The sequence below is a fragment of the Cynocephalus volans genome, chromosome 4, assembly GCF_027409185.1.
Source record: "Cynocephalus volans isolate mCynVol1 chromosome 4, mCynVol1.pri, whole genome shotgun sequence".
Taxonomy (NCBI): domain Eukaryota; kingdom Metazoa; phylum Chordata; class Mammalia; order Dermoptera; family Cynocephalidae; genus Cynocephalus; species Cynocephalus volans.
The window spans coordinates 144,939,854-144,956,682 of NC_084463.1; the positions used below are offsets into that span (position 1 = coordinate 144,939,854).

General features: G+C 39.9%; 1 protein-coding gene, 1 non-coding gene and 1 pseudogene across 8 annotated transcripts in view; 1 reads left to right on the forward strand and 2 right to left on the reverse strand.

Annotated features, from left to right (window-relative positions):
* AMBRA1 (autophagy and beclin 1 regulator 1) overlaps window positions 1–16,829 on the reverse strand; it is a 165,324-nt gene that overhangs the window by 31,838 nt on the left and 116,657 nt on the right. For all 7 annotated transcript variants that reach the window (XM_063094030.1, XM_063094035.1, XM_063094034.1 and 4 more), the window contains 2 exons: window positions 11,524–11,634; window positions 199–387 (listed from right to left, as the gene is read on the reverse strand). In XM_063094030.1, the coding sequence (XP_062950100.1) occupies window positions 199–387; window positions 11,524–11,634 (300 nt within the window). The remainder of the gene's footprint in view (window positions 1–198; window positions 388–11,523; window positions 11,635–16,829) is intronic.
* Window positions 7,893–7,999, forward strand: LOC134377400 (U6 spliceosomal RNA). Its single transcript, XR_010023448.1, has one exon. It is a non-coding gene; the product is annotated as a U6 spliceosomal RNA (small nuclear RNA).
* On the reverse strand, window positions 14,889–15,684 carry LOC134375037 (large ribosomal subunit protein eL22-like; annotated as a pseudogene).

Below are 16,829 nucleotides of genomic sequence, written 5' to 3' on the forward strand. Positions count from 1 at the left end.
ACAGACTCTTATTCTGAGATTCTTCTGCAATGCTACTGGCCAGGACTCCTGCAAAGCAATCTTTCTCTGGCCTGTGCCCCAGTGAAGGCAGGGAACAGTATGTGACCATTACTCCCACCCAAGCCACGCCTCATCTAGGAATGCCCATGCCAAGGCACCAGCATCCCTCTGTCATTAGGGTGGCTTCCTATCCCTTACCAAATCGCTTGGTGTAGAGCATTTCACCCAGGTTATGGGGGGCCAGGGAGTACACTGCCAGGATGCCTTCATCGGGAAAGCCCCTCTGGCTGCTAGGGATGAAAGCTGCCAGGAGCTGGCCATCTGCAGAAATGTCACAGCTGGCATCATTGTAGATCTTGCAATTCTGCACCAGCACATTCACGGAGGCTGTATCAGACAAAGAAAGAAAAGAGGTTAAGAAAGTTTGGAGTTAATGCTGTGAAAAAATTCTGGGGCCAAGACATTTTGGGGCCTTCCTAGGGGCCTGAATAGAAGCCTTGTCATTCAAACTAAAATGCATGGAACAAGAAACAAAAGAGGCAGGAAAGATATACCTTTTCTATCATTTTAATAGAAAACTAGGAGAGTCAACACCACCACAACCACCTGCTGAGTCTTAGTTCACACTTAGGAAACATCATTTGAGGGATTAGATAAGGAAAAAGTTATTAACAATTGTTCCTGGAGAGCGACTCAACAGCTGTTATAGTCCAAAAGATCAAAACTAAAATGAGTGAAAACGTAAACCTGCTGATTCCAAGAAAAAGGCAATACAAGTAGAGCTTTCTTGGGGTGGGGATCCTACTCAATACTTGCTATGTGACCTTAGAAAAGGAAGACATTTCACAAATTCATGTCTTTCTCGTTTAAGAGAAAGAGAACTGGAACATTTAGAGACTTTAGCCTTCTGGAGAGCTTCTTGCTAATACTAATTCCTAATTCCACAAAAAAAGGACAAAAAGAGACAAAACCCAGCCCTGGTTAGATGGCTGCAGCTCTTTTCATTTCTTACTATGCTCTATGCCTTCTCCATATCATAAGCCAATGTCCACGGGCAGCCCCAGTCTCCTAGTCTGCACTCAGCAGTTACTGAGAATAAAGCACAAGGTCAGCCAGGCAACAGGCTCAGCCTGCTGAGGTAGCAGGATTGGGGTGGTGGGGGAAGGGTGTGGAGGAATGTCTGCAGGTGAGGAGAATCCATCCACATGATGGGACTAAGGAGACTTCAGCCAGCACTGGGACTGAGTCTGACATGCCTTGTTTTAGTTTTCATTTGAATCCCTCTCCAAGTCCCACTATGTGACTCCTTACCAGGAGGAAGTGGCTTACCCTTGATGCAAGCCTAGAACAAGAGTGACCACATCACAGGCACAGGCAGAACAGCACAACACACTGAAATGGACCAAGCTCCTCTGGGCTTTGTCTCATTTAGATCTACTACATGGAAAGAGAGACTTTTTACTATTTCTCTCATTTGAAGGAAATGTCACTGTCTGAGGCATTATGGTAAAAAGGAAGGGAGGGGGGGAAAAAGCCATGCTCAGCTGCTCTCAACAGATTCTAGATGATCTACTCTAGTAAGCCAAAATACATGACTGGGAAGTCAAGGGCAATTTTCCCTAGGAAATTACCTCAAGAAAAACAAAACAAAGAATGGCCTTTGGGCTGGCCAGTTAGCTCAATTGGTTAGAGAGCGGTGCTGATAACACAAAGGTCATACCCGCCAGCCACACAGCCACACAGCCACACAGCCCCCCCCCCCACACACACACACAAAAGAATGGCTTTTTCAGGGGCCTCAAGACTTATGGGATCACTGAATGATCTATAAAACTATATTTGTTCCCTTCCCATGTGTGTTGTTAGTGAAGCTGTGCAGAGATGACAGAATAGATCAAAAAAGACATCAGAACACACTGATTAGGCCATTGTGCCAACTTTTGGGGGCTGACACCTACAACATCATTACACATAATACTGAGGAGGGACCACAATGATGGTTCTGTTTGCTAACTAATAAAATAATGACATCCAAATACTCATTGCTATCACCATTAAGCCTCTGTACTGCTCAGCTCCCAACCCACCATCTGCTCTAGGCTGTATGGCTAGATTTATCTAGTTAGCACTGGGACCGTCTGCTCCTTACTCAGGGTCCCAAGTCCCTTGCCAAAAAAATGACAATCTCCCCCTTCTTCTCTGATTGACACATGATTCCTGTTGGGGATATAGAACAAAAGGAACTGGGGGAAGCTTCAGGAGTGAGTCCATCTTTGTTTTCTAATTTTGAGGTTGGAACAACCCTCAGAAAGATAAAAAGAAACTAGCAATTAGACTCTAACCACCGAAGGCAGGGAAAGACAATAAAGAAAGCATAAATATTAGTAGGACATGAAAATAAATAGGGAAGGAGATAGGACCCTATGGATTTTAAGACAGCTTTGCACGGTTACCATTTTACCCACATTTAATGTCTCAAACATGCATGGTGGGTATTTTATCAAAGTAGGATTTTCTATCTTGTTGTTACATAGATCCAGGTCATGTGCATTAATATGTATTTTGGTTAAACAGACAGAAGCCTACAATGACCCTGAAAACTCACCACCAACATAAAAAAAGCATTTCACCACTTACTGGGATGAGGGGTAAGGAGGAGAGCACAAGTAAGCTTTTCCTTCCTCTGGAAAGCTTGGCTCTAAGCCATTGAAAAACTGGGCATATAGACAAAAACCATTTTGTCAGCCTCGAATCCAGGCTACTGTGTTTGTGTTTGTATTATACTATGATTCCAAGTAAATGGCCATCTCCCAAATTTTGCCCCCTTCCCCGGCTCCAATTTCATAACTTCTCCCTGTTACTTCAATGAGCTCAGAGATATGCAAATGACAAATGAAAAAAGAATGCTGAAAATTATAACAGCTTCTCCAGCAGCATATTCAGTTTCTGAAATTTTGCAGCTAGTGATCTAGGGCTTCACTTCTACCCTAATGAAGGGGATGTGGTAGGCACAGAGTGATCTGGTAGCTTCATTTCAGCGAGCACTGGGTAGTGTGTTTACTATTTCATTTTTATTTCAAAGCTCCAACTACTAACTTACATTTGCTGCCTGTCGTCTATTAATTTCCCACGCGGAAGTGGAAATGTTCAGTTACAAAGGTGAGTGATCACTGCTTCAACTGACTTGTGCAGCTTCCTCTCATAAGGCTGAAATTTTGATGAGTTAATTTATACAGGGAGAGATTTCTTAGATCTCTATTACTTGTTTGCTTGGGCCATAGGAAAATAATGTACTAATGCCGAAGGACAACTCATCCTTTTTGGACTAAATGATAGCATAGCAGGTAGAGAGGAAAAGGTGAGGTAGAGCCTAAGACACTGACAGCTTACATACCACTAGAAATCTTTGTTGTGCTCCATACCTTGCATATCACAGCAGTTCACAAATTTTAGCCAAATTGTATCAGAATCTCCTAGAAGCCTTATTAGAAACACAGACTGCTCAGGCAGGGCCTGAGAATTTGCATTTCTAACGAATTCCCAGGTGTCTCTGATGCTGCTAATCTGGCACCACACTTACCAAACAGTTCTTGATCCCTGAGCTGTAGCTCTAGCAAACAGGATTTCACTTAAAGGCAAAACATATTGGAAAGGATGATGGGGCAGTTAAGTTGGTCAGCTAAGAATGAAAATAAAGGTTAGGAAAGAAAGGATCTTCAAATCAAAACTGCTTAAGAGTTTCAGGGAACAGCTCCAGGGGGAGAAAAAACGATATAGGAGACAGCAGGAATCCATGTTCCGGACTCTGCAATGTAATCTTCTCCCAATTAGAAATGATTTCCAAGTGAAAATGCCCTAGCAGGGAATGGGAGGGGTTAGAAATACTGATGCCTGAAGGAGCAGATGGCTCTGCCTTCCTATCAGATCCATAAATTATAAACAAACACCTTGTACAAAGATCAATTTGTAGCCTGTTGCTGGCTGGCCAGATGAGGCCATGGGAGCTATTAGCAGTTGCAGTGCTTCTGCAAATGCATTAGATACCAATTTGGAAAACCCAAGGGGGTTTAAATCAGCAGGAAATTTTCCTCTTGGCTATCTCTGAGCCCCTCAGATTTCAGAATAAGACCTGCACAGAGATCCAGATGACACTATAAGCACTCCCTAAAGGCAGTCACTGCATTTCCTGTGGTACCATCTGCCCCACCCAACTCATCCTCTGGGTTTCTTAAGGACTGCGCTGGTAGAATACCTTAGTGACCAATTCCATTTACCCAGTAAGAGTTTATTCTTAAAAATCACAGTGAATCATATAACACCAATGTCAAGGGTTCAGATCTCTGTACTGGCCAGCAGCCCATCCCTATCCCCCCCCACAAAAAAAATCACAATGAATCTAATGTGCTACTTTTTTCATGAAAGCAGTTACAAAATTATCTACACAAGGCTGGCCAATAAGCTCAGTTGGTTAGAGAACAGTGTTATAACACCAAGGTCAAGGGATTGGATTCCTGTACTGGCCAGACGTACCCCACCCCCAAATTATCTGCATATATGAAGCCTATTCACAAACTTTTAAACTCTTAACGATAATCATAATACATAAATACATAAATCCTGCATCTGTGACAAGAATCTTTACCCTAATTCCAGAAAAGGGTTAAATGCAATTCAGATAAGTTAGATAATCAGCAACTTGGTGGCTGCTGAACCCGAGTGAAACTGAGGATTAGCAGCTCCTAAGCACAGGTTGTTCCAAAGCCAAAGGTTACTCTCCACTGGGAAGTAGGTGACTTTCAGAAATGAGTCTTACAGCAAAACAGATTCCCAACTTACTCTACTCACAAATGAATCTACCAAGAGTGAAGATCAAAACTGTAACTAGACTTTATTTGGACCAATAAAGAAACACATTGGCTATTATCAGATACATGTGTTCTAAATTCTTCTTAGATGATTCAGGTTTTTCCTAAGGTTAAAACACCAAGAAAAATAGAGCACTTTAATTTTACTTATTTTTTTTTGTTGCTGGCCGATACAGGGATCCAAACCCTTGACCTTGGTGTTACTAGGTTGTGCATAGAGCACTTTTAAAAAGCAGAATTCCTTTTTTTTTTTTTTTTTTTTTTTTTTAAAGATGACCGGTATGGGGATCTTAACCCTTGACTGGTGTTGTTAGCACCATGCTCACCCAAGTGAGCTAACCAGTCATCTCTATACAGGGATCTGAACCCATGGCCTTGGTGTTATCAGCACCATACTCTCCCAAGTGAGCCATGGGTCAGCCCTTAAAAGCAGAATTCTAATAACACAAATGATTTAAATGGGGGAGAAGAGTGAGCCAAAACTAAATGAGTCAATCTGGTTACACATGATGCTCTCTGCTCAGCTCAGGCTTTACAAGAGCCACGTTCAAAAGATGGAAGAAGGAACACAGAACTAACATCAAATCTAAAGGAGAAAGACAGGAAACTGTAGTCTGTATGCATTCAGGCTTGAAAAAAAATGTTAAGAACCAAAAAGGCCTTATAAACTATGCTAGCAACATATTCAATGCTTGTATTCTGAAATTTTTTGTTTTTGTTTTTCTACAAAGGAAAACGATCTTAAACTGGATAGAAACAACATGCTTAAGAAGGATTAGAAGAAGAAAAAAAAAAAAAAGAAGGATTAGAAGACCATAACAATTGAGGCAACAGGTTAAGGGAGCAACTAGCTCATTTAAATGAAAACCATTTTCCATAGATGGAAAATTCGTATCTCAGAGTACTGAAAGTGGCAGCAGGTCACTTGAGAATTATGGCCACACTCTGAAAGAATCGTGACACAATTTCTGTATAAGTACCGCGCGCTAACCGATTGCGCCACTGGAGCTCCGTGACACAATTTCTAAGAAAAAGACAGTAAAATAGCTAACACTTACTGATCACTTACTATATGGTAAGTGCAAGGTATTGTTCAGAGTGCTTGACATGTATTAACTCATTTAATTCTCATTAACAATCTTATGAGGTTCACGGTATTACAATCCTCATTTGATAGACAAGGAAACTAAGGCGTAGAGATATTAAGTGACCAAAGTGACCAAGGTAACACTGCTTGCTAGAAGGTGGCTGGGCTGAGATTTGAACCTGGACAGTGTAGCTCAAGAGTTCATGTACTTAACTAGTTTCATTTGACAGAGAAAGTTATCAAAGAACTCCTCTCCCTATGTTTGCAGGAAGGAAAAAAAGCATCAGGCCCAGCCAGACCTTTAAAGTACAAAAAGTGTAAGTAATTCCGATACTGTTCCAGTTACTATGTAAACTGTTTCAGAGAAAGAAAAGAAAACCTTCCAAATTATTTATAACACAAGCGCAACATTGACATCAAACCCACAGATCCTTTTATTATAAAAAAGAAAATCACAGATCCATCCCACTTATGAATATATCAATGAAAAAAATTCTAAGTAAATTATTAGTAATCTATATTAAAGGAATTTAACATTAAAAAATACACCATGACCAGTTTGGGTTTATCCAAGGAATCTAAGAATGGGTTCAATAATATACAATCTATAAACATAATTGATCATATTATTAGATCTAAGGAGAAGAAAAAACATGTGATCATCCTCTTAGATGTTGAAAAGGCATGAATAAGTTCAGTACACATTCATGATAAAAACTATCAATAAGATAGAGACAGGCAAATACCTCTTTAAAATGCTAAACTCCTAGCTACCAAAAAGTAAATAATAAAATAAAATACTAAACTAGTTCTTGTTCAAGTCAAAAGCCAACAATATGTTTAATGGGGGAGGAGAGCTTTCCACTAAAGACAAGAAAAATATGAAGATGCCCACTATTAACACGATTTTTTTTTAAACACTGTTCTTATAGTAACAGCCAATGTACTAAGACTGAGAAAGAAATCTCGGATGTGAAAGTTGGAATGGAGAAGTTAAAATTATCACTATTATTTCCAGATGACATGCCTAGAAAATCTATGAGATTTAACTAACTACTATAATCAGTAAAAAAATGCAGTAAGATAGTAGGATTTTTTTAAAAATAAACATATCAATAAACTTAAGAAATGTATAGGGCCTGTATGAGAAAGACTTAAAAATATTCTTAAGAATACAAGAGAGACTTGGAGAAACTAAAAATCATACCATGTTCTGAGATAAGATATCAAAAACACATTAAATTTCCTTAAGTTAATTTATAAATTTAATGCAATTGCAATAATTATACTAAGATCTTTTGGGAGGGAGTACTAAAAGGTGGTTTAATGTCCGTACAGAAAAATAAAAATACAAGAGCAGACAGGAAAATTTGGATAACAAAAATAACAACAGGAGACTAGTCCTACCAGATTCTAAAACATAAAGCCTCAAAAATCAAACCCATGTGAAACTCTCAGATCACTGGAACAGAATAGACAGTTCAACACAGGAAATTAATAATACGATGAAAAAGACATCCCAAATCAACGGAGACAAATGGATTATTAATTGGTTGGGACAAGTGAATAGCCATCTGGGGGAAAAGCTGGATCACACTTAGCTTATTTGGAACTAAGGTGAATTTCCTAGTGAATCAAAGATTTAAATATAAAAAACTAAAACATAAAAGTCCTAAATGATGTTCCTAACAATGACACAAAACCTAGAAACCATAAAAGGAAAGTTGTATAATTTTGACTACTTAAAATAAGTTCTATAACAAAAATAACCTTCAGCAAAGTCAAAAGACAAATGACAAGTAGGAAACTCCTATTATAAGTTAATTTTCTGATTTATAAAGAGCTCCTCTAGAATTACTAATGAAAAGATCAGTAACATAATAGAAAAATAGGTTAAGCACATGGACAGGTCAAGAAAAGGCAGCATAAATGGCTACAAAGTGCTCGCTTCGGCAGCACATATACTAAAATTGGAACGATACAGAGAAGATTAGCATGGCCCCTGCGCAAGGATGACACGCAAATTCGTGAAGCGTTCCATATTTTTAAAAAAAAAAAAAAAATGGCTACAAATACGAAGAGGCACACAACCTCATTTGTAACATGAGAAATGCAAATTTAAAATACCCACATACTACTTTTTATCTATCAGATTTGAAAATATCCCAAAATTTCATAATACATTCTATCAGCAAGAGTTTAGGGAATCAAGCACTTTCTTGAACTGCAGGTGGGAATATAAATTGGTACAACCTGTACAGAAAGTAGTATAGCAACAGCTACCAAAATTACAAATGTATACACTCTTCTTCCTTGTAATTCTGTTTCTAAGAATATATTCTAGAGATATACTTGCATATGTGCAAAATGACAAACTGCAGTACGGTTTGCAGAACAAAGGACTGAAAGCAACTTAAAAGTCCCTCAACAGCAGATTGGTTAAATATTACGGTACGGTGTATAACAGAATACTAGGCAGCCATATAAAAAGAACAAGTAAACCCTTTATATACTGATACAGAATAATCACTGAGATATACTGTAAAGTAAAGAAAGCAAAGTGAGGGCCGAGCCCGTGGCGCACTTGGTAGAGTGCGGCGCTGGGAGCGCTGCAACGCTCCCGCCGCGGGTTCGGATCCTATATAGGACTGGCCGGTGCATTCACCGGCTGAGTGCCGGTCACGAAAAGGACAAAAAAATAAAAAATAAAATAAATAAAATAAAATAAGAGAACCCTCATTTGTTCACTCATCAATCATTTAAAAAAAAAAAAAAAAGAAAAAAAAAGAAAGCAAAGTGAGGAAAAATATGTATAGCATGCTACCATTCAGGAAAAACAAATTTGCATTTGCTTGTATATACATACAATATCTGTGAAAAGATATGCAAGAAACTGCCAATAAGTGATTGCCTATGGGGAGGAGCAGTGGTGGCTGGAAGTTTTCTTACTGTATATCCTTTTATAGTTAAAAATTTTTTGAACAGTGAATGTATTACCTATTTCAGATTATAATAAAGTGACAAAATAAAGAAAAAAATAACTAAATAAACTATGGCTGACAAAATCTAGGCCAGAAATCAAGAGATGAACAAGCAAACTTGGTTTTCAATAAGGAAAATGGTAGTTTGCAGTTGATTCCCAGTAAAGTTAAAGAACTGATTATTGGACATGTGGCTTATAAGCACTCAGAAAGAAATGGATGATTGCTACTGAGGTTTCACTAAGAATAGGACATGAAAAATTATTCATTTTCCTTGTCTAATAAAGATACCAAGACCGGCATATCAGGAAATGTTCCAGAGAGAGAATATCTTAATTATTTTAAGGCATCTGACAAACTCTTATAATACCCTATAAATATGGGCCTCAGATGTGAACAACCAAGCCCAGGGTGGTGCTAATTCATAAACCAAAATCAACACAGAGAATGTACACAGTAACATAACACAAGCCTTGGTGCAATGTTCTGATTCACCATTACTACTAATAATCTGAAGGAAGACAGAGAAAGCATGTTTATCAAATTAGTAGACTATGTAAGATTGAGAGAGAAAGACTACATCAAAGTTCAAAAAGATGTTGAAGGGCTGGCCCTGTGGCTCACGCAGGAGAGTGCAGCGCTGATAGCGCCGAGGCCACGGGTTTGGATCCTATATAGGGACAGCTGATGCGCTCACTGGCTGAGCATGGTGCAGACAGCACCGTGCTGAATGTTGCGATCCCCTTACCAGTCAGAAAAAAAAAGACATTGATAGCTCAGTTGGTTAGAAAGCAGCCTTGTAACACCAAGGTCAAGGATTTGGTTCCCTGTACTGACCAGGCTCCCCCCACCCCCAACAAAGAAAAGATTTTGAGAGGCAGGAACTAGGAACTGCAGTAAAAACTAAAATAAAATGTAATACAAACAAATACAGGGCTGGCCTGTTAGCTCACTTGGTTAGAATGTGGTGCTGATAACACCATAGTCAATGGTTCAGATCCCCTTACCAGCCAGTTGCCAAAAAAAATAAAAAGAAACAAATACAAACTTCCTTTGTTTTTTAAAAGAGTCAAGCTGCACAAGTAAGTACAGGATGGTTGAATCCTGGCTTAATAACAATATCAAGGAATTTTTAGTGACTGCAAACACAGTAGCAGCTTCAGAAAAAGCTGCCGAAATCTAAGGTAGAAGTAATAATGTCCAAAGCACCATTGTACTATGTACTCAACAGCTCACATGTAGAGTTTTCTATTCTGTTCTGGCCCCTCCAAAGTTAATAGGGAAGATGAGCAGAACTGCCAAGGATTTGAAAACCAGATCAGTAAAAGAAATCTAAGGAAGTTTGGCCTGAAAAGAGAGATTTAAAGGGAAATAGTACCTTATCTTCAAATAGTTGGAGGACTGTCACTTGAAAGAGGCATCATTAGATTTATTCCATGGAGATTCAGAGGGAGAACTAGGAGCGATAGAAGGAAGTGACAACAAGGGAAATGGTGGCTCAGTATAAGAAAGAACATTTTAACAGAAATTTAGCAGTGATGGTTAGGCCCATCTTGTGGCCTATCATCGAATTTTTTTTTTTTCTTAAAAAGATGACCAGTAAGGGGATCTTAACCCTTGACTTGGTGTTGTCAGCACCACACTCACCCAGTGAGCCAACTGGCCATCCCTATGTGGGATCTGAACCCATGGCCTTGGTGTTATCAGCACCACACTCTCCCGAGTGAGCTACAGGCCAGCCCATATCATCAGAAGTATTAAAGCAGAGGCTGCACTACCATTTCTCAGGAACGTGTAAGAGAGAGTCCTTCATAAGATCGAAAGTAAAATGAAATGTCTAAAATGTTGTGATTCCACAATAATAGGTTGAACTTTCAAAAGGAGAGAACTGAGGTTACCAGAGGTGGGGAAAAGGAGAGGGGGCAGGGGATAAGAGAGGAATTGGTAAAGGGCCACAAAAAACAATTACATTGTATATTTTTGAATATACTAGTTATTCTGATTTGAGCACCACATATTGCACACAGGTTGATAGTCAACTCTGTACCCCACAGATATGTACAATCAACAATGTAAATAAAATATTGTGATTCCAACTGCATCAACTGAAAATGGGATTGCGGGCTTTCCTAGAAGCAAAGAAACTGAACTGTCAGACAGACACGTGTGTAAATCAGATATCAACCATACCATTACTTCAGTCCATTCCGATCTGGATAAATCAATGAGTTTAACATCACTATTGCCTTTCCTCAGAGAGCTGTTGCCTAGCTCTCAGTTCCTACACTCTCTTCCCTTTCTCTTCCTTTCAGTTCCACCTAAACTTTCAGACTTCAGCCAAATTTCACAAACTCCTCAGGGCAGAGACATCCATTTTTGTGTCCACCTTTGTACCTAACACTTTTCACTCCTCAGGGTGGGGAGTCAAGACATGTTTGCTGAATTGCTTAACTGAGGGTTCCAGAAGAGCTGCAGAAATGGCACGTGGCCATCATCTGCTCAACGAGATGATGAAAAATCCAGGACTACATGAGTTTTTAAGTTCTGGCTTCATCCCCTCCCTAGTAACCCCAGTTCTACGTCGGCTTACCATTACTGATTTCTGGGAGATCAAACTTAGTGAAGTCCCACCACTGGAGCCGGTAGGTAGTATTGGCAATGTTACTGGCCACAGCAGACTGTCCATCACCGATCACCGCCCCTGATGAGAAAGAAGACAAAGAGAGCACATTATACATCTATGTGTTTCCATTGTGTAACATAAAACAATATTGGGATCAGAAGGAGAGGGAGAAGAGGAAGGACCACAAGTAAGGCTGAAGAAAGCTGACAAGTCCCATCTGGCAAGTCTTTGTCTCAAAGAGAAACCCAACATGTTTCTCAAGGAACAATTCTACATGGAAATATAATCTCATTCATCAGCCCCTCCCATTATTACTCAACATTCATTTAGTGCCAATAATGTGGCAATAAGGTACCCTGTCTGGTAGGCTCACAATCTAAAGAGACAGATGAGTTTTCATAAAAATGTGGGAAAAGAAAAGTGAAAAATGAAAGGACATCATTAACATGGAAAAGCTAGTAACACTTCAGTCACTGGATGTCTTGGTAGTAAGCAGTGCTTCTTGGGAGAAAGTATCTTCTCCTTTGTACGTAACCTTCTTCCTAATAAAACATCTCAGAAGGAGGTTCCTCCAGGGAAGAGGCAGCTAGCACTCAGCTGACTGGATAGAGACAGTAAAGAACAAATGAGGTAATATCTGTTAATCTCTTCTGGACCCCTGGCATGTAACAAGGCAGAAATTTATTAGCCTAGCTTTGTGGCATCAGAATATTTTTATTAAGGCAACCTTTAACACACACACACACACACACACACACACACACTCACACACTCACTCTCTCTCTCTCTCTCTGCCTGGAATCGATTGTAACATCTCATGGTTGAACCTTCCCTGAGAAAAACACTTCTGTATGACATTTTTTCCTTGGTAACCAATTAAATAAAAAATGGATTTTTTTTTTTTTAAACAGGGTGACACTTTAATTTGCAGTTGTATTTCATTTACATGAACATGTCATTTCTTCCTCCTCCTTCTGAGGCGCATTTCATACACAACCACCCTTCTGATCAAACAGAGCCAAACCCTCTTAGGAGAACAGTACAGTCTTGAATGCTAGATAACCTAAATGGTATTCTCTGCTGCAAATCAACTCTTACTTTGAGAAACTGAACTTGTTAGAGCTAACTAGCCTTGGAACAATGGACAATTTTATACGCAGATTCTTCAGTATCACATAGTCTTCCTCCTCAGCAAATCACTGCAAAAGCATCTTGTGATCTGTATTTGTTCTTTTAGAGAACTGCACTTATTGCTCTGCTACTCTTGGGGTTTCCCATTCTTTCCTCAAATGATCAAGAGATTGTTCAGAGAGAAAATGTCCTCCACACAAGCCATTAAATGTGGGAAAAGTACTTTTTTCCCCTGGCTGCAGGCCACTGGAGACTCTTTTCAACACTAGTTCATTGATAATCTTTGTCTTTGTCCTAGTTTCAATTTGTAGGAAAAGGTACAAATAACAGCTCATTTCCAAGATCATGATATTTCTAGATTATGCATTCCCAACATGGGCAATATTGCCCCCATGAGAATGAAAATTGGTTCATGTGGGCAAAAAAAACTACAAAACCTTAGACAGTACAATCATTTGTTCCCCTCCAAAGCACCAGAGAATATAAATAGATACACATTATATCCACAATATTAACACTTCATGGGAGGGGGAAACAATTAGGAAAAAAATGGTCTGGGAAGGTTCCTAAGATGGACATTAATGAAATAAAGGTTGAGAAACACTGTTCTAGATAAACCAATACTCCCCAAACAACACATTCTTTAAGATATTGCAGATTCAAAGACATAGTCCCAGTCATGATCTCCCTGAAGGCCTGAGAAAGACAGCATTTGGGGGTGTTGTCAATGAGCTCACCAATCTCAAATCCCTTTTGAGAGCCCTGTGGCATACCATTCAGATGAGGTAAACATATACCTTGCTTTAACCACAGAAAATTCTCCTTTATTACATCTGATTTGGGAACTTTTGCTGAAACTCTGGGTCACATAGAGGATAAAATAACTGTAGGACTTTCTTAAAAGGAACTTGATTTTTCTAAGCCTCTTTAATATTGAAAATCATTTTTTAGTTATAAGGTCTACCACTTCCCTGGAAAGAATTATTTCATTCTGACCCAGGCTCAATTCCACAGAGCTTCTGAATTGTTTCCCAGGCTTGCTTATCTATATCTAGATGGTTTGACATCTCCCTTTGACCACTAGTCTCTCTCAAATTACGGTAGTTCCTTATTTCCTCCAACTTTTAACAGAAAAGTACATCCAAAATGGAAGAAGGTAAGTTGCCTTTCTCAGCATATGATGAATGAAATGCTAGTTGCTAAGAGAGATTAGAAATAAATTGAAGCAACAAACCTCATATTCTGGGAGCTTATTCTGGGGGAGGGGATAAGAACTACAAATAGGAAAACAGTTAAGGAATAATACCAGATGTTTTTCAAGTGCTGTGGATATGCAACTGGGAACACAAGTGATTAAGACTCCAATTCCCAGCTCCAGGGGCATCCTGTACAGTCCATGTCTCAAGAAACATCTTCTGGAGAACAGCTGTGCAATAAAATAAACATGTAGGGTTGCTCTGTGTGGAAGAGACTAGGGAGGTGTTCTCTGCCAATGGTGCCAGAGTACTGAGGAGGAACAGAACCCGGCTCCAGGGAGAGCCAGTTTTCAGTGCCATGTAAACACAGATTAGGGAACTAAAGATGCCAGCAACAGATTAGAGTATTGTCACCAGGTTCTCTTCTGCAAGAACTGCAGGCCAACTGAACCTGTCTCTCGAAAACATCGGGAAGAAAAAGTGTCACCCTATTAAAAAACCCCAACCATTAGCAGACATTTGGCCACTAAGCTGAAGGTATAGGAAATGTGCCAGAGCAAATTGATGGACTGAACTACAAAGTATTTATATAAGAGGCACTTAGCCTTGGAAATCAAATCCTGACAGACAGCTGAGGGATTTCTAAGGCCTCAAGGTTCTCCCATGTAATAACAGAATGGAGCGAGCTAGACTCAGGGTTTCTCAGATTTTTCACTATTGATATTTGGGGCCAAATAATTCTTTGTCTAGAGGGTGGGGTGGGATCTTGTGCCCTGTAGGATGTTTAACAGCATCCCAGGCATCTCCACCTACTAGATGCCAGCAGCACCCCTCTCCACCCAGTTGTGACAAGTACAAGTGTCTCCAGACATTGCCGAATGTCCCCTGAGGATAAAAATCATCTCTGGATGAGAATCTCTAAGCCAGACAAACATAGCCTACATCTTTTTTTCCCCCTCGGTTCCCAAGTTTTATTCAAGAACTCCTACAAAATATTCCAGATAAATGAGTTTTAATCCTTATCTTCCTCCCCTTCTTCATCCTGGTTAATCTGGAAGTAACGTAATTCGTAACTCTCCTTGCTGTTAGCGACTATGCACAACCAATCACGTAGATTATTTTTCTTCAAATATTGTTTGGTGAGATATTTCAAATACCTTTTGGAAAAAGGCATCTCAGAAGCCACAGTGATCTTGCTCTTGCTCCTTTCAATGGTTACAACCCCTCCACAGAGATTCCCAGCTTTTCCATTCACTTGGAGAAACTGCTCAAAACTGGCAGCATCCATGATTCCATCTTCTACAGGGTGGGTGCAGTCAAGGGTGAACTTCAATACTTGATTCTTTGTTTTTGCCCCCCTTGGCCACAAGCTTTTTCACGGGTGCCACAGCGGCTTCGGAGGCAGAAAAAGCATAGCCTACATCTTAACTCCAAGATAGGTGCTCTTAAAAGCACCACTACTACAGCTGCCGGTTGGCTCAGTTAGCAGCTGCCTTATAACACCAAGGTCACGGGTTCAGATCCCCGTTATTGGCCAGCCGCCAAAACAAAAACAAGCAGAAAGCACCACTGCTAAAGGCACCAAAACTGCTAGTGATGCTGACAATGGAAAGAAACTAATCATAGGCGCAGCATTATACAAATGTTCCTTAGCAAACTTCAGTTTTCCATTTGTCGGGAAAACATAAGGAAAATGGTCAGGGCCCCTTGGATGTTCGGAGCCTTGCCAAGCATCCGAGGTGGGCACGCACGTGCGCACGGCTGCTCCTTGTTAGTGTCTAATGTGATTGCGCATGTGCATCCCGGGATTTTTTTTGGATTATGGACTTGAGTAAAAAGGACTAACGTCGCAGATGCGCGAAGCTTCTAGAGGGCTGTCCGGGAAGCCATATTAGGTCGACTGCTCCTAGCTCTGAATAAAGCCAGTATTTCTTCACCCACAGCAGCAAGGACCTTTTCCTACTACCTAGCTCGTAGACCTGAGTGTGAAGGGTTTGTGACCCAGTCTGGACAATGGGCTCGAGGGGGCTGTGAGACCTAGCCCTACCTAGCTCTACACCATCTCTGCCATGGATTAGAGTCTGGCTTGAACTGGGATCTTATGGCTTATTTTTTGTTAGATCTCAGAGATTATAGACTTAAGAGTCAAATGGACCAGACTTTGATACTTCCTGCCACTAACAACTATAATGTGACTTTGTATAAACTCTCCTAACTCCAATTTCCTTATGTGTAAAAAGTATCCCGACCGATACCTCACCAAAGAAGAGGAGATTAAAAAAAAGAAAGGAGGGGGAGGGGGAGGAGGAGGAGGAAGGAGAAGAAGAAGATATATAGATGGCAAATATGCATATGAAAAGATGCTCAACATCATAGTCATTAGAGAATTGTAAACTAAAACAACAAGAAACCACTACCCATGTATCAGAATGGCTAAAATCCAAAACACTGATAACACCAAATGCTGGCAAAGATGTGGAGCAACAGGAACTCTCATTCATTGCTGGCAGGAATGCAATATGGCAGATCTACTCTGGAAGACAGTTTGGCAGTTTCTTGCAAAACAAAATATACTGTTACCATATGATCCGGTATCATACTCCTTGGTATTTACCCAAATGAGTTGAAAACTTATATCCACACAAAAACCTACACATAGATGTTTAAAGCAGCTTTATTCATAATTGCCAAAACTCAGAAGCAATCAAGATGTCCTTCAATGGGAGAATGGATAAACTGTGGTACATCTATACAATGGAATATTATTCAGTGCTAAAAAGAAATGTGCTATCAAGCCACAAAAAGCACGGAGAAACTTTAAGTGTATATTACTAAGCAAAGAAGCCAAAGGCTATATATTGTATGATTCTAACCATATGACGTTCTGGAAAAAGCAAAACTATGGAGACAGAAAAAAGATCAATGTTTGGTAGGAGCTTGGGGGGA